Source organism: Crocuta crocuta, unplaced genomic scaffold (genome assembly GCF_008692635.1).
Source record: "Crocuta crocuta isolate KB4526 unplaced genomic scaffold, BGI_CrCroc_1.0 scaffold30, whole genome shotgun sequence".
In the NCBI taxonomy this organism is placed as follows: Eukaryota; Metazoa; Chordata; class Mammalia; order Carnivora; family Hyaenidae; genus Crocuta; species Crocuta crocuta.
The window spans coordinates 4,641,454-4,659,823 of NW_027528345.1; the positions used below are offsets into that span (position 1 = coordinate 4,641,454).

An 18,370-nucleotide genomic window follows, 5' to 3' on the forward strand; every position below is an offset into this window, starting at 1 on the left:
ATTATGATCTATAGGTCTATACTCATTGTTAATACACTTAGATAAGTATATGTTCATGTAGTTACTTATAGAACTATACAATTCTAGGTGTGCTAGATCTTGAAAAGAAAAAGCATAAAATTAAAAGTTTAATTCACTTGACTATGTTCTACATCAAACAAACATGGCAACATTGATTCACTGGCAGAGCAAAAGTTGACAAATCATGAAGAGTGCTAAAACGCAGAGCAATCACTTCCTTGGATAATCTCTTAATTCATGACTCACCCTTCGAGGAAACCTACCATCCCAGGACCACAGTGTGTCCCATCTGCCAGTGGCATGTGCTGAGTGCGACAGCCCTTGTGAACTCCTTCTGCACTCGTGCACCAGAGCCGCCTGCATTGCTTCTGCAAGGTAACAAAAAGCAGACAAGCAAGAGTAAAATAAACACTATAGCCACCAGATCAATTCGGTGTAAACCATCAGTGTATACATTGATCTTCCATATTCCATGGTTTCCCGGTCAGAGCTGGAAATAATCAAGCCAAAAACATCTTTACTAAGTTCTAGTCATCGATTTGCCTCTCAACACACAAAATGGCAACATTCAGTTTTTAAGAACTTTTGGATTTTCATCATACACTGAACAATGGGAGAGATAAATTAGAGTGGAAATATTCAAAATTATGGGGGACATTTTTCTCTTTGTAAGACATTTTTCTAAAGGACTTTTTGTTGTCAAATGTTATTCACAAAGAGTTTCCAAAAGCCTCTTTTGATACGATGATAGAATGTATGAATAATGTGCATAGAAATACTGTATAATGTATACTGGTTTCCTACTTCGAGAATAGAATGCATACTTTCAAGTTGAACAAAGGGCTCTCAAGTTTTCCTAAGAAACAAAAATACACAGAGGCTCACAGGAGCTATACCCAGGAGAATTCCCTTTTTCTGAATTTAAATTCAGTGTTTATTTAGTGGGTAAGTCAGGTGGAAAAGAAAGGGATCTCCAAAAAATTATATCTTCCCTCCTCAAGAGTGGGTATTTAAAAGCTTATTAACTTTTTTTAAATTGTAAGTTGTTTGGTTTTTAAACAATACTACTATGTGGAATATGTTTTGCCTATCTCTGCACTCATGTAACTGTCATTCAACAAACACTTAGTTTGTGGCACCTAGTATGTGGCCGATCCTAAACTGAACGCTGGGGATGCACATTTCAGTGAGTGAATGAGGCTGCATTCCTGGTCCAATGATCCTCGTAATCTAGTTGTGTATCTAACCTATGAAAAATCCTCAAAGTTCTAAAGGAATGATTTAAGGGTACCAGGCCTTACAGTTTTTTGGATTTAAATCTATGTAAATTAAAATGTAGTCTATTAAATTCCTAGAGCCTTTAATACAACTCATTATCAAGACACTTCTATCTTTACCACCACACCCCAACAAAGTATTTGAAAATAAATATTTGAATGCCTTTAAAACCTGTTTTCTGTATAAACATTTTTTAAGGTTTTATTTATTTTTGAGAGAGAGAGACAGTGTGAGCAGGGGAGGGTCAGAGAGAGAGGGAGACACAGAATCAGAAGCAGGCTCCAGGCTCTGAGCGGTCAGCACAGAGCCTAACGTGGGGCTCGAACCCACAACCACGAGATCATGACCTGAGCCTAAGTCAGACGCTTAACCCACTTAGCCACCCAGGTGCCCCTAAAACATGTTTTCTAAATGAGAATACTTCACATAGGATTTTCTGAGAGTTAATGAAGAGGATTTTTAAGTACATGGCAAATAATAAATTTTAGTTTTCCTGGTTTTTATTTTTTTTTAACTTTCTATTTTTTGAGAGACAGAGTGCATGCAGGGCAGGGGCAGAGAGAGACACACACAGCATCTGAAGCAGGCTCCACGCTCTGAGATGCCAGCACAGAGCCTGATGCGGGGCTGGAATTCATGAACTGTGAGATCATGACCTGAGTGGAAGTTGGACACTTAACTGACTGAGCCACCCAGGAGCCCCTTAGTTTCCCTTTTAACCCGTTTCTGCCAAACAATTTTTTTAACATTTAAAACTTCTAAGCTACATTTAGTTTACCTTCTGTTCAAGAGAATAAACGTACATTCTGAAATATGTTCTAACTAACTTTATGGTAGTTTAAAAATAAAAGGACAGAATTTTTCTTACCAAATAGGGACATACTTGTGATCCAGGGCCAAACGTAAGTTCACACTGCTTGTTCACGTCATATATTAATCCAGGAAGTTGTGAAGACAGATCATATATTCGTCCATTTGGTTTGTCAAGGAGGCACTCCCCATGGCCAGTACTATACCAATGACCGAAAATAAGGTGAATACGTGTGGATACATAATAGAAGATTCTTCAACAGTCACTGTGTTCTACAGTATCAAGAAACAGTATCAGTGTTTTTTCATAATTTAAAAATGAATTCCTATCAAAGTTGCAAGAAAATCTCAATGTTGGTTCTCATTTGAGCCTCATAACTGCTCTGAAGGTGTAATTTAAAAAAAAAAAAAGAAATTGTAAATTCATCGGAATTTATCAAATCTATTTATGTAATCACACTATATTTTTTATCTATTTTGTTGTCCAATAACAATGCCTTAAATGCCCAAATTCTCAAAAAAATTTTTTTTAGTTTATTTTGAAAGAGCAAGAGAAACGCACAGCAGGAGTAGAGGAAGGGCACAGAGAGAGAATCCCAAGCAGGCTCCGCACTACCAGCCCAGAGCCCGATGCTCAAACCCAGAAAACCACCAGATCATGACCTGAGTTGAAACCGAGAGCTGGACGCTTAACTGAGTCCCCCAAGCGCCTCACCCCATCCCAAATTGTCAAAATGTTTTAGAAAAAACATTTTCAAATCATTTAAGAAAATACACTTATAGTTCTAAACAACAAAACAAAGGACTTTCAGTAAGTGCTACATTGCATCCACGTCAGAGACACAGAGTTTGTGTTTTGGTTCTGCTGCGTGCAGACTGCAAGGCTGGGGACAAGTTAACATCCGGAGCCTGAGACTTCTCATCTGTAGTAAAGCGATACTATCCACCTTGCAAACTGCTATCTAAGGATATATTTAAAGGACTTAGAAAGTGGCAAATAGGAGAAATCTTTATTGTTCACTTCTGGTTTGTAATGCAGTATTTAGTGTATAGGAAACTGAAAATATCCAACCATTCCAACTGGGTTAAAAACCATTCTTTCCATTGCCATAATTTTTAAAAATTTAGAAATTTTTACTGGCTGGAAAGACATTAAATTTCATCCAAAAATAAACATATAACTTAAATCAACTTCTTTTTAACATCCAGTTTTTAAATTTTCCATTGGAGAGAATCCCATTACCACCTTTCAAAAATAAACACATCCCCTGGTATTTTTAACCAATACCTCAGTTAGCTATTGAACAAAACTATATGCAATTATGTATACATCAGCAACTGTGTATCATGCTTTTAAAACAACTCCCCATACAAGGAATAAAAAAATCACTGATAATTTTGGGACTTATGAACATATTCTAAAGCATGGTTTCATTCATTCCCATAGTTCTCATAAAAGAAGTAACTAGAAACTGCATATGTTAGGGATTAGAATATTCAAAGTAGTGAATATTGCTTTAAACAAAAAAATTACCTAGAGAGAGCTTGGCCTTGCCTTTTGGAAACTTTCATTAACTAAGATAGAAACACCATTTGGATAAAAGTGGGGAAGTAGAGAAACGTGAGGATGGAGAGATGATGCAGGAAAATTTGATCTGCCCCCTCTCTTCACACCAAGGAAAATCCTCCAAAAGAATATGTAAGCATATAGACTCCACATCCAGCCAGCTGTAGAGAGCTATTTGAAACACTCATAACTGGACTTCAGTTATTGTCTGTCCTTCTAAGCCACCTCAAAACTTGAGCCACTTAAGCTCCTCTTAAAATATTATGCAGTGCCTTCTGAAAAAATTCAAACACACACACACACAAGAAAGCTGTGAATCTCATTGTCTCCCCTCAAAAATCAGTTACCCTAATAGAGCTCCCAAAGCTAGGTCCGATCTGCCCCCACCAAAATATTTTAGGAGTAAAATATGTATATACAACTCTTTCCTTGTTTTTAAGAACCCATATGTACAAAGTAAACTTAAATTTAAACAAAAACTGAACAGAAATTAAATCATTTTAAGAGAACATATAAATTTCAAATTCCATAGTCTAATAAAGTGTCATTATTTAACTAAAGTAATGTAACTTCAGACTTACTCTAGGAATTCAGTGATATATTTCTGACTGCATTTTGACCAGGTCCAAGGACTTGTGTGGTAATTTAAAGTTGGAGCCATTACGTGATATTGGTGTTTAATCCCAGTGTCCTTACATTTAAAGCTATCATCATGTGGAACATTGAATCTAAAAATAAAGAATATGAAAATATGTAATAGATCTTATAAAATACAGATAAAATCTAATTATAGCAAAATTATACTTGATCTCTCCCATAAAGCATTATAAAACTAGGGTTATCTTCATGTTTAGAAGCACATGATCTCAAACACTACATTGTGACTTTGATCGGTAGCACCATCTGTTGATTTAGACCCTAAATCAGAGTATAAGCAATCAAAATATGTGGACTCTAGCTCACCTCATCACGACACTGACATAACATTCACATAAATGCTTGCAGGTTTCAACATGCATAGTGTAAGAGAGGTGTGTAGGTCAGTTACATAAAGGTCTTAGCACACTGGTTTCTAGACCACTGAGTATGTCAACAGTATCAAAACTTCTTTAATCCCTAATTCCTTAGCCTTTTATACTATTTACATGTTTCATATGAAACAGCCTAAGGACTGTTTCTGGTGTATATTCACTAAGTGATTACTGACAGAGTAAGAACAACAAAAACACTCCTCAAGGAAAACCAAATCTTTGTAAGAGCAAATATATTAAATAATTAGTGGGTCAGCAACAGACCCTATGCCTTCTTTTGAGGACCCAAGTATAAACTCGCATTTACAAGGAACACTGAAACCACCTAATCCACCTCTTTGCCTGCAGAGATTTGTACTCAAATATCAGTCTTTTAATTAAACTACTTACCCATACTCTAATGACACCTAAAGAGTTTCTCAGGAAGAAAATAAAAAAGCTAGGATGGCAGTCTCTACTGAGCTGAAAAAGTCTCAAGAGCACTTTTTCATTTGTTAGCAGCCTTGGCAATCCGCTAATAGTGCTTTCCAGATTTTGCTGCAATGCATCTACGTGCCCTCAGGTAAGCTCCTGGTGCTATCCTCCACTTCAACAATTTGAGTGTGCACCCTGCTGATAATCCTGAAACATAACCACACTAAAGGTGGACTATAGAGGCACTAGTTTACTAAAAGTCATTTCCACTTGAAGTTATCCCTGTTGAATATGCTAATGATGTAAGGCATGACCAGAGAAAGAAAGTATATCAAACTAAGAGAGGCCGCTCTAGCCTCAAATCCTTATTAACCGATGAACAAGAAATCCAAGTGCTGGGGTGTACATTTAGAATCCCTTTCCGAGAATGAGTTTGTAGGGGTTTCTGACATTCCATGGGAGCTCCGAGGCTGTCTCATGGAATCATGGCCTCCATTCTTAGAGCATAGGACCCCAGTAGAACTTATGATCCAGGAACAGATAGAACCCCTAATTTTTACAAAAAGAAAAAAACACACAACTATGGAGGTGCAAGAATAGCTTAAAAATTGTTTAATGATTAAGAAATTCCCACATACCACATTCTCTGCTGGGGCTCTGAGCTTTAAGAGCAAAAGTGAGTTACTGCAAATATTACTGGGAGTTCCCCAGAACCAGAAGCCCTAGCAGGCCCTCCCATAAGATGGAAGAGGACAGTACCTGGTCATGTATGGGATAACAAGGGATAGAGGCCAGAAGTGCTGCTCATGTAATCCAATACAGTAAATGAAATAAAAGAATTCCCAAGTTCTAGTTCTTTGCTTAGTCTGTTGATCTGTGCAGCCTGTCTGACCTAACAGATCACAAAAGAGCCAGAGTTAGCATTTCAGGGATGGAAATTATACTAACAGTATTTCTTTTTTTTTTTTAAGACATAAAGCTGCTAATTACTCAACTGAAGATGGAATCGTAGGCCTTTTGTGCAGTGATTAATGGAAAGCACATTACTGAGGTGGCAGAAGGTACTTACACGTGCCCAAGCTCATGGGCTATGGTGAAGGCAGCACTCAGTCCGTTCTCTTCACTAATAGAGCAGCTCCGTAAAGGATCACACAGGGTACCTAATTCTGCTAAACCTGAAAAATTCCGTATTTGTATTTCAAAATGGGAAACATCTAATCATACACAACTGAATTTTAAAGCATTTACTATGAACATTACTACTTAGAAACAGATGCAAGAAAAATAAAGGATGTAGAGTTGGCTGTTAATATCACATGTCTTTTTTTAAGGTGAAGAAAAAAAGAGAACAATGATTTATCTGCAGTTGAAATCTTTTTACCAAATCCTGGATTTTACTGAAGAAAATAACTCAAAATCTGGGGCAAAAAAGTGTTTTAAAGAAAATGAAAAAGAAGAAAGTACTGGTTACAGGAAGGATGAAGTTTTAGGCCCCATTAGTGTGGATCCTAGAAAAGGCAATGAATGTTTAAATTGGTAATAGAAATACAGAAAATACAACAGAACACTAGAAGTTAATGAATTTTCTTTCATTTTTAACGTTTTGAGGCAGCATACATGCATTCAATTATAATGAATGAATGTACATTAAGTGCATTGTACTGTACCTGGCATCAAATATATACTAAATATGATTCATGTATTAAAGACACCCAACAATTTTGTAAGTATTTTAGCAACAGGAAATTATATTAAGATATAATATTTAGTCTTTAAGAATATCATGTGATGCCAATGTGGTCTGAACTCACTGAACAAAAAGAATTAGAGCTGATAAAGTCCATGAAAAATAATCTAGAATAAGAAAAAAAATAAGTGCTCCTTACAACAATCCGTATTATATCAACTGAATTGGTATTTACCTTAATAACATACTTTTTGCTGCTACTATCCTCTCATTGTAAGTTATCTGTAAATTATCTGCTCTTCTAGGAAAATTGCTTTCATAAAAAAGAACTTTTCATATATAACTTTCATATATAACTTTCTTAGTGGAAACTTTGTGCATTCAGAAATTTAATATAGGCCTGTATTAACCACTGTGTTTTAACTCCATCCTCCTATATACTATTTCATTCATAAAACTTAAAACCATGGACAATTTCCTAGCTTTTACAGTAAATTTCCTAACGATTGTGTGTGTGTGTGTGTGTGTGTGCATGCACATGCACACTTTAAAAGATGTTAACCTGAGGACTCTAAAACTGTTGGAAAAATTCAGACTAACAAGTTCATTTGCCAATGCGTTTTTCTTTAATAAAAAAAAAAAGTATTTGTTCTTTCTGAACCCACACCCAAAGGCATTGCTTGGGCAAAGGTCCCCACCAAAAGCTTTTTCTTGGTCAGAATCAAGGCCAAAAGTGAGCAAGGGAAAAAAGATTTAATGTCTGCTGTCCAAAGTATGAAAGAATGGTTTTCCTAACGATGACTTGATACTTATACGTGCAATTTTTTAGTCAAATTTGGTCATTTTACATTTCTCCTTTACTAGAAGTTAAAACTAAACATCCTAATTGAGTATCTTGCCATTCCCATGCCTTCATTAGTATTTTCAATGTTAAATCACTCCATTTCCATATATTTGTTTTCAAGGTGCTTAGGCATTTTGAACAAAATACCAATTCTATTATCACCCAAGTGATAGAAGCTGCACAGAGTCCTCCAATCTAACCATCTTAAAGAATGAAACTTTTTAAATTTTAATGTTTATTTTTGAGACAGAGACAGTGGGGGAGGGGCAGAGATAAAGGGGGACACAGAATCTGAAGCAAACTCTAGGCTGCGCTGTCAACACAGAGCCCAATGCAGGGCTTAAACTCATAGATCATGAGATCATGACCTGAGCCGAAGTTGGAAGCTTAACCGATTCAGTCACCCAGATGGCCTGTGAGCGAAAATAATTTTTCAACATACTTTGCAAAAAGTCCTCAGAGACTGGAGCAATGATATCTACAAAAGATTATACGCAAGTAATCTCCTAATTTTTCCATATATTTTATATGAGAAAATTAAATACTAACACTTGTGTTAATGTAAGTTGTGTACCCTCAGGCAAATTACTTGTCCTTGTCTATGAAACTGAAAATTGTGCTTAAAGGTTGGTTGTGAAGATTGAAGGATTTAAATCACATAAAACCTCACGAGTGTATGATACATTGTAAGCACAGAAATATCAGCTATCATTATCATGACTCTGGATTTAAAGGAAAATAAGAATACTTTAAGAACAAAGCTGGAGAAACACGACCCCAGATTTCAAACTATACTACAAAGCTACAGAAATCAAAATAGCATGGTTCTGGTGCTTGCATGTGCACGCGCACACAAACACACACACACAGATGCCCGCACGCACACACACACCCCACAGAACAGGATAGAGTGCCCAAAACAAGACCCACACTTTTATGGGCAATCTATAATAAAGGAGGCAAGAATACAAAACAGGGAAAAGACAGCCTTTTCAATAAATGGTACTAAAACTGGAAAGCTACATGCAAAAAAGCAAACTGGTCCAGTTTCATACACCATGCACAAAAATAAATTCAAAATGGATGAAAGACCTAAATATGAGACTTGAAACAACTCCTAAATGAAAACATAAGCAGTCATCTCTTGGACATCAGCCTTAACATATTTGTGCACATGTCTCCTCAGAGACAAAAGCAAAAATAAACGATTGAGACTACACCAAAATAAAAAGCTTTTGCACAGCAAAGGACTCCAACAGCAGAATGAAAAGGCAACCTACTAAATAAGATATTGGCAAATGATATATTCAATAGGAATTAATATCAAAGATATACAAAGAACTCAAAAAATCCCATTAAAAAATGGGCAGAGGACCTGAATAGACATTTTTGTAAAGAAGACATACAGATGGCCAACACATGAAAAGATGTTCAGTATCACTATTAGGGAAATGTGAATCAAAACTATATGTGATATCACCGCATTCCAGTCAAAATGGCTAGTATCAAAAAGACAAGAAATAACCATTGGGACGAATGTGGAGAAAAGGGAACACTCATGTACTGTTAATGGAAATGTAAACCGATGCAACTATGGAAAATATGGAGGTTCCTCCAAAAATAGAAATATCACATGATCTAGTAATTCCATTACTAGGAATTTACCTAAAGAAAACAAAAACACTAATCCAGAAAGATAAATGCACTCCTATGTTTATTGCAGCATTATTTACCATAGTCAGGATATGGAAGCAACTCAAGTGCCCATTAATGGATAAATGGATAAAGAAGCTGTGGTATACATATATGATGGAATATTACTCAGCCATAAAAATGAAAATTTTACAATTTGCAACAATATGGATGGACGTAGGGGGTGTTACGCTAAGTAAAATAAGTCAGAGAAAGAAATATAATTTTTTCAAAGAAACCAGCTCTTGGTTTCATTGATATACTATTTTGGTTTCTTTATCATTTATTTCTGCTCTAACCTTAATTATTTCCCTTCTTCCGGCTCTATGATTATTTCTTATTCTCTTTCTAGCTCATTTAGGACTAAGGTTAAGTTATTTAAAATTTTTCTAACCAAAACTACACTGAGGTATCACCTCACACCTGTCAGAATGGCTAAAATTAACACAGGAAACAGGTGTTAGCAAGGATGCAGATAAAGGGGAACCCTCTTACACTGTTTGTGGGAATGCAAACTGGTGCAGCCACTATGGAGAATAGCATGAAGGGTTCTCAAAAAGTTAAAAATAGGACTATGACTAGCAATTGCACTATTTACCCAAAAGAAATAAAAATACAGATTCAAGGGGTACATGTACCCACATATTTATAGCAGCATTATCTACAATAGCCAAATCATGGATAGAGCCCAAATGTCCATTGATCAACGAATGGATAAAGTTGTGGTGGGTGCGCGCGTGCACACACACACACTGGAGTATTACTCAGCCATTAAAAAGAATGAAGCCTTGCCATTTGCAATGATGTGCATAGGGCTAGAGTGTTACAGACTAGGCAAAGTAAGTCAGAGAAAGACAAATACCATATGATCTCATTCACATGTGGAATTTAAATGAAACAAAACAGGGCATGGGGGAGGGCACTTATTCGGACGAGCACTGGATGTTATATGGAAGCCAACTTGACAATAAACTATTTAAGAAAAAAAATAAATGAAACAAATGAACATGGCAGTGGGGGNACACATTCTTAACTATAGAGAACGGATGGTTACCAGAGGGGAAGTGGGTTAACCTAATGAGTTAAATAGGTGATGGGGATTAGGGAGGGCACTTGCTGTGATGAGCCTTGACTGTTGTATGGAAGTGTATGGAAGTGTTGAATCATTAGATACTACATTTGCAACTAATACTATGCTGTATATTAACTGGAATTTAAATGAGAACTTGGAAAATAATTTAAAAATTAAATTTAAAAAAAAGCAGTAAGAAAAGGACTAATCCCAAAGTGGAAAAATAGTTCTCATTTCATTTCTCAAAGGAAGTACAAATGGCCAGTAGATATGAAAAGATGTTCAAATTCAATAATCATGGAGCTGAAAATTACTACTATAATGAAATATGTTACATTTAGAATGGCAGAAATGATAAATCTGTAGATGCCTTGTGTGGATAAGGACATAATCAAAAGCAATGTTTATAATACACCATTGATAAAAGTGTAAATTGGTATAACCATGTTAAGATATACCAAAGTTGAACATTAACACATTTAATGACATAACAATTCAGTTGCAGGAATATACACTAGATTGTAAAGTGAGTTCATTATGAAAAACTGGAATTGGCCAAAATATCCGCTGATAGCATGTAGATATGTAAACTAAGAAAATGTTACACAGTAGTAAAAATTCGTGAACTACAACTACAATGCTCAAAAAGCAAATTCAAACAATTTTATAAGCACATACATATATAGAACTATTGTTCAAATGATGAAAGTAACTGGGACATACAAAATTCATCGTATTGGCTACCTACTGGAGGCATGCCAAAAGGATCGAGTAAGGACTTGGCACAGGCCATACGACAGTATTAAGTTTTGGCTCTTAAATCTGGTGGTAGCCTTCTGGCTATTCATTTTATTATTTTGCTTTAAATCTACATATAGTTTATGGGTGATTTTGTCTTCATCAAATATTACACAATGCAACACTTTATGTCCAGCTTTGCATGGCACTTGATATTTAGCAATTGGCACCATATTCATTCTTCTTCTTTAAAATGTATTGAAGCAGAAGCCAATAATGACAGTCATTAATCAAGACAATCAAAAGGATTACCATGTAAAAGGAAAATAAACATTTTAAACAACTCAGTAAATTATAGGAGGTATATTTAATTTGTAAAATAACTTACCTAATGTGTCACATTTCTCTCTAGCTCCACAAATGTCTTCCCTTAAAACAAAAAATTGTGAAGCACTTTCAGAAAACTTTTTTGCAACAAGTCAAAACCAAGATAAAGAAGCTTGAACTATAATGTGACTACTACTATAAACTGCCTTCCAAATCCGGGTCTTATTAACCTCTCAATAATTTAAACCCAGGGTATACACCTATTGTATATATCAATAGGAGCTATAGAAAAGTGTTTGCTGTAAATAGTTAAAGCTTTAATCAGTTCAATAACAAGCTTTCTAATCTGGGGCTGGAGTGTGGGTGTCAGCCTAGGCAGTGACCTCTCTCCTCAGTTCCTGGGCCTCTCCTCTGTCCAGCTCCCCTTTCCAAAGCCTCCTGGCCTGGATTCAAGATGTGACCCCTACTGCCTTGTCTCAAAGCTCCATTCCTCCTGCCTCACAGTAGACCTCTTCCTCAGCCTCCTCCCTTTACCCACTTTGATCTCTCCCTTCATCCCCACTTGCCCTCTGTGCTCACCTCTCTGAATCCACCTCATGCAGTATGTGTAATATAGTTTACCCTTGACGCTTCGAGGTCATTATGAACTTCAGCTATTATTCTCCACCAGAAATGATGTTTTCAGATATCACCAAGTTGCTCATTTTTTCCTTCTTCTGCATTACTTAGTCTCTAATCAATTTGACAGTTCTCTGACCTTTTCTACATGTCAGCTATTTTACATGGATTAAGTGTTTCATTTCAGGATCCTAGAAAGCCAATTCTCAGTCTGACCCCTAAATGGAAGAATTATTTCCTTCTGTCAACCAATCAGCCAATCCTAAAACCCAGATATTCTGGTAACCATCAGTGGTGCTGAAGCAAAGGCATTAATTAACAATATACAGTGGTGCTTGAAAAACAGATATTTTATAATAGAATAAGTTGTTTTTCATATGTAAGCATGTTAAGATCCATGCAAATGCAGCCTAGGAATTAAGATACATATTGAGCATCAAAACAAGGAATAAGGTTTTCTTTTGCTTTTTTTTTCTTTTTTAAAGTACAAATAGTCCAAAAAGTGGGCAATCAATTAAAATTCAAAAGCTCTTCTAAGTGATTGAAAGATCAAGTGGAGAATGAACATAACCTGTTTTCAGTTCCATAACTATGTTCATTTCCAAGTATTTTTCCTAATTCTGTCACTGATCAGGAAATTATTTTGCTTCAGTCAATCCATTCCTCAGCAACCTAACAGTGCTAATTTCCTAAGGAATCAACTTGCAGTTTGGTCTGCAAGAGCAATGTTTTCTTTCAATAGTATCTTTTGCAATACAAGCTCTCATAGAATACTTCCATGTGTCATCAATAAAGAATTAAGGTAACTAGAGCAGGGATCATGCAGAGAGAAAGGGTAAACTGCGGTTGGAGGGTTATTTCTAAAACTGTACCTAGTGATAAGAACAGCAGTGTCATGGTGAGCAGGGTGAGCATCATCAAGAACATTCTGAGTTTGTTGCCATAAACAAAAGTTACGCAATGTGGTAGCTGCATTGTAACTGATGACTGGTCCTTCCTGCACACACAAAAATAAGCAATTCAATAATACATTAAAACATCCACAGCCTCTTTTCTCCAAGCTTGTCAGCATCCTTGCAATTTATCAGATAGCATTTTCAGAGGCAAATAAAGAAGTGGCATCATCTCTCCTTCGTATTTTTTCAAAAATATCCTAGAATATTTAAAACATCAGGATCGAAAGGGAATCTAGTGAAACCTCTTCCATATAACCAATACTTAGGATCAAAAAAACTTGTAAAAACTGTATTTTAAGTCCTTCAACAACAGGATTATAAAAGGGAATACCTCATTTTAAATTATTTCCTTTCTATTCCATCACGGTGTAAGTTAATCACTCCCACTCAATTTCTTAGGTATAAATTTTAGAAATATCTCCTTTCTAGTAACAGTTCTGTAATCTATATATAAAGTCTACTACTCTTAAGGATACTACAGGCCTGTTTCTTACCTGTTCATTATGAATTACAACTAATTTCACGATTACTATGTTGATGAAATTTCCAATACTTGAGTCCTTGTAGATTGCTGCAACCTACAAGGGGAAACAAAATGTATGATTAACCTTGTAGAATGTTAAACATCAGAGTTCATTTCTAGTTCTTGATAGAACTGCACTTTATTATTGACCTTTTAAGAACTTTGATATGAGAATATGTTCTTAGTGTTAAGATCATATTACATATGCTTTCAGATTTTATAATACAGTCCTACAGATGTTGTAAATGTCAATTTTGAGGTATTAACTGCTAAAAAATTGTGTTTAAAGTGTTTACTTTATAAAGTATAAGATCAGATGCCTAAGTGAGTTATTTCTTCTCAAAAGTAAATTGAATCCAGTCCTAGAACATCAATTGTCTGTCTTAACTGCACACTGTAATCTCCTAGGGACCTTTTCACAAAATCTGATGCCCAGGCCACATTACCAATTAAATCAGAATCTCTAGGGTTAAGACCCCGGTATCAGTATACCTTTTAAATTTTCCCAGTATTTTTTAATGATTCCAATGTGAAGCCAAGTTTGAGAACCAGGAACCTTAACCTTACTACTGAGACCCATCCATGGATCAGCAGCATTATATCACCTCGAGTTGATCAGAAATGCATAATCGCAGACCCCCACCCTTAACTAGTGAATCAGAATTTGCATTTTAACAAAATCCTCAAGTAATTTGAGCACTCAGAGCTTGGAAAATACCCTTGAGGATTCAGCAGGCATTTCACTTCATTCTGTGTCACAATCCCTAATTTACATAACCATTATACTCCATAAAGGTATAGAAGTTTTAACTATTCTCTTTTTGGTAGTTTTAGTATTTTCCAAGATGGCTGTATATTTCCAATTCTGAGTATGCTTAAAATTTTTAATGGTTAGCACTACTGGAATCCATGGGGACAGAGTCATCTGAAATCATTTAAGGAACCCTACAAGAGGTCACAGGTCACCACCTGGTCTTTAATTCTCCAAAACCGAAAAATCTAATTCTATCAAGCCCTCTACGTGGGCTCAGTTTAGGATTCCTGGGTAAGGTGCTAATTCACTAATTCATCTCTTCTTGTAGCCTTCATAGAGGTTTCCACTGCAATAGTAGTTTCATCCGTATCCAATGCCTCGGTCTTGCACTCCTTTCAAGACAATCCCCTCAGGACCTGGGCCACCTGTGCAATGAAAATCATTTCCAAACATAGGCAATAAGCTCTTTGACAATGGTCTCAGTACCATTTTTCTTGATAGGTCTCCTCAGGCAAGGGGGGAAAAAAGCAAAACTTAACTACTAAGACTACACTAAAAAGCTTTTGCACAGCAAAGGACACCATCATCAAAATTAGAAGGCAACCTATTAAAATATTTACAAATAATATATATAACTGGGATTAGTATCAAAGATATATAAAGACCTTAGACAAAAAGCCATCTGATTCAAGTAGGGCAGAGGACCTGAAGAGACATCTTTCCAAACATGACATACACATGGCCAACAAACACATGAAAAGATGCTCAACATCACTAATCAGGGAAATGCAAACCAAAACTACATCACTTTACATCTATCAGGAATGGATAGTATCAAAAAGACAAGAAATATCAAGGGTTGGTGAGGATGTGGAGAAAAAGGAACCCTTGTGGACACGGTTGGTGTAAATAAAACTGATTGCAACCACTGTGGAAATCAGTATAGAGGTTTGTCAAACATTAAAAATAGAAATACATTGTGATCTAGTTATTCCATTACTGGCTAGTTACAAAAGGAAAATCCTAGTTGAAAAGGTATATACACTTGTGTTTTTTACAGTGTTATTTACAATAGCCAAGATATGAAAGCAATCTAAGTGTCCCCTGATAGATAAATGGATAGAGACACGATCTATATATAGATATATATATAGATATAGATAGATATAGATATATAGATATAGATATATAGATATAGATAAATATAGAACAGTATTACTCAGGCATAAGAGGGAGATCTTGCCATTTTCACTAACATGGGAGGAACTTAGCAAGTATAACGCTAAATGAAATAAGTCAGACAAAAGACACATATGGAATCTAAAATGCAAAGCCAAGCATTAATAAACCCATAAATACAGAGAACAGGTGGTTGACAGAAGGAAGGAAATTGGCAAAATAAGTGAACAAGTGGGAGGTATAGGCTTCCAACTATGGAATAAGGAGGATGAAAGGTACTACACAGAGAATATAGTCAATGTTATTGTAATAGTATTGTATGCTATTCCTGTATAGCACTGTAGTTTTCATATGCTATTTTTGTTATTTTTTTAAAAAAAATAGTAATTATTTATATTTTCAAAAAGAAAAAAATTAACATTTGGAAGTTCCCCCCATGGGAAAGGGGTGACAGAGAAGGAACAGGACTGGCTCCTATGCAGGTGGCACGTCAGGTGCAAAGGGCTGAGCGATTGGTCCTGGGATCTTTGTCACACAGCATTAATAATAGAATCTTTTCTTCTTGGTCGGTTTTTGTTTTGTGTTTTGTTTTTAGAAAAGGGGGTTGAGGGAGGAGAAACAAAATCAGAGAAAAATGCCAAAAACCATTTTCCAGAATATCTAAAAACAGAGAACCACAGTTCTTGTTGAGACAGTATGAATTCTGGCTGCATTTTTTTCTAGTTTTCAACACCAATAAAGATTTTTTTGCAAAAGCCACCATATCAGAACACTCATCTTCCAGCTCAGATAACCTCCTTCCCTTTTGCCTTTGCTGGTTTTTCATAAAAGGATAAAAGGAGATATTCTATCCTTGCAAACAGTAAGTGCTCACAACGAGAGAGCTCTGCTGACATTCACACGGTGGTGAAGAGCTTTCACAAACATCCAAGTTTCCGCACAGTTGGATGGACTACAACTTCCCTCAACATAAATACTGCTTGGAATCCACAAACTGAGTTTTGAGAAATTCTCCAAACTACACTTATCAACACAGCATAACCTGTAGAGTTATCAAATCACAGTTGTAGATTTGAAACTAATACAGCATTGCTTGTCAACCATACTTAAAAAAAAAAATTCTGAAACCTAGATCACGATCTTCTGGACCACTACCCAGACCAACATAGCTACTGCTTCAGAAGGTATTACTTGTCTCATCCTTTTGATGAGCATCCAGCATCTACACCTTGCTTTGTTGGCTAGCAATCCAGAGATAGGGAAGACAGACACTGATCTTGTGGATCTTAGAGTTTGCTGGAAGTACTCGTGGTGGAGCCCTCATTCCATCAGCCAAAGAGTGGTTTCAATATAATAAGTAACCTATATGACTGCTGCGATTTCTTTTGCTACATAGAATAATGACCAGAAACAGAGCCAAAAGCATCTCTGGAAATGAGGACACTGCAGAGTTGGCATGGACTTCAATACACATTCCAGAACCTTATTCTTTTAGCTGTGCAGCCATAGGTATTTACAGGTTGGTCATTTCTACCTACAGTGGTGCCTTTGGTAGAAGTGGTAGTCTTGTGGGGTTGAGGAGAAGTAGGGGGACAAATAGTTAGCCATTTCAAGCAGATATGTTAGCCCTGCAGTATTGCTTACTTGAAAATGGGAATTGTGGAAATTTGTAACTGACTTGATATTTTCCACGCAGCTTTAAAAAAATACATACCTTCCATGGAAAACAAAGTGTATTCACACTTGTAACTTCAGAGGTATCCTTTGATCCAGTGAGTATAACCGTGGAAGCTCTTTTAAGTCAAATTACAAAATGCAATACACCTCAAATTTATGCAAAGTCTCTTTTCCCCTTAAAAACGAACAGTTGTGGAGACTTCTAGATCACAGGAGGCCATGCATTCCCAATACTTCACAAAGAAAAGAGCTTAAGTATTATGAATTATCTACATGACTAATTTCTTCACTCATTACTCTAAATATGTGGGCTACAAATGACAGTCTGGATGTTATAGTATCAGCTACAAAATATATTCATAATATTGAGCTTCAGAAGCAAACAGATGTTGCATCTTTAATGAAAAGTGACCAATTTGTAAGATATGGTGTATACATATATATGTATGTATACATAGGTCTATGTGTATATATATATATAGATATAGATATAGATAGATATGTATACACACACACACAATGAAAGATTACTCAGCTATACAAAAGGATGAAATCTTGCCATTTGCAATGAATGGATGGAGCTAGAAAATATTATGCTAAGTAGAAAAGTCAGTCAAATACCCTATTATTTTACTTGTGTGTATTTTAAGCAAACAAATGAGCAAAAAGGGGAAAAAGAGGCAAACTAAGAAACAAACTTTTAACTATAGAGAACAGATGGTTATCTGAGGGGAGAAAGGGAGGGGGCGGGTCAAACTGGTGATGAGGATTAAGGAGTACCCTGGTAAGGAGCACAAGGCAATGTACGGAAGTGTTGAATCACTATGTGGCACAAGTGAAACTAATATTACACTGTAGGTTAACTGGAATTTAAATAAAAACTTAAAAGAAAAATAAAACCTCATTCTTCCAGAGGTAAAGGAGACAAAAAACAGCTCAACCTAATTCTTTACACAATCTCCCCAAAAAACCCTCAGTTGACATTTTGCTTTTATGCTAAAATAGTATCATTAAGTAATTAAGGGCATCCTATTTAATTGGATGCATTTTCTGTTTTATTTCTAGACCTCCATAATGTATGTGCTTACATTCAATATACATACATTTTACTGTATGTGGATATTTAAAGGTGTTACTGCATAAGCAATTAAACTGAATTATGAAGCAGGCAGATGACAAGGA

At 35.9% G+C, this 18,370-nt stretch overlaps 1 protein-coding gene across 1 annotated transcript in view; it reads right to left on the bottom strand.

Moving 5' to 3' along the window:
• Window positions 1-18,370, bottom strand: part of ADAMTS20 (ADAM metallopeptidase with thrombospondin type 1 motif 20) — a 164,072-nt gene that overhangs the window by 97,816 nt on the left and 47,886 nt on the right. Inside the window, exons 5-11 of the mRNA XM_077753231.1 lie at window positions 13,550-13,633; window positions 12,972-13,096; window positions 11,543-11,583; window positions 6,191-6,296; window positions 4,258-4,404; window positions 2,168-2,309; window positions 285-389 (exon numbers count right to left, since the gene is read on the bottom strand). Of these exons, the coding sequence (XP_077609357.1) occupies window positions 285-389; window positions 2,168-2,309; window positions 4,258-4,404; window positions 6,191-6,296; window positions 11,543-11,583; window positions 12,972-13,096; window positions 13,550-13,633 (750 nt within the window). The remainder of the gene's footprint in view (window positions 1-284; window positions 390-2,167; window positions 2,310-4,257; window positions 4,405-6,190; window positions 6,297-11,542; window positions 11,584-12,971; window positions 13,097-13,549; window positions 13,634-18,370) is intronic.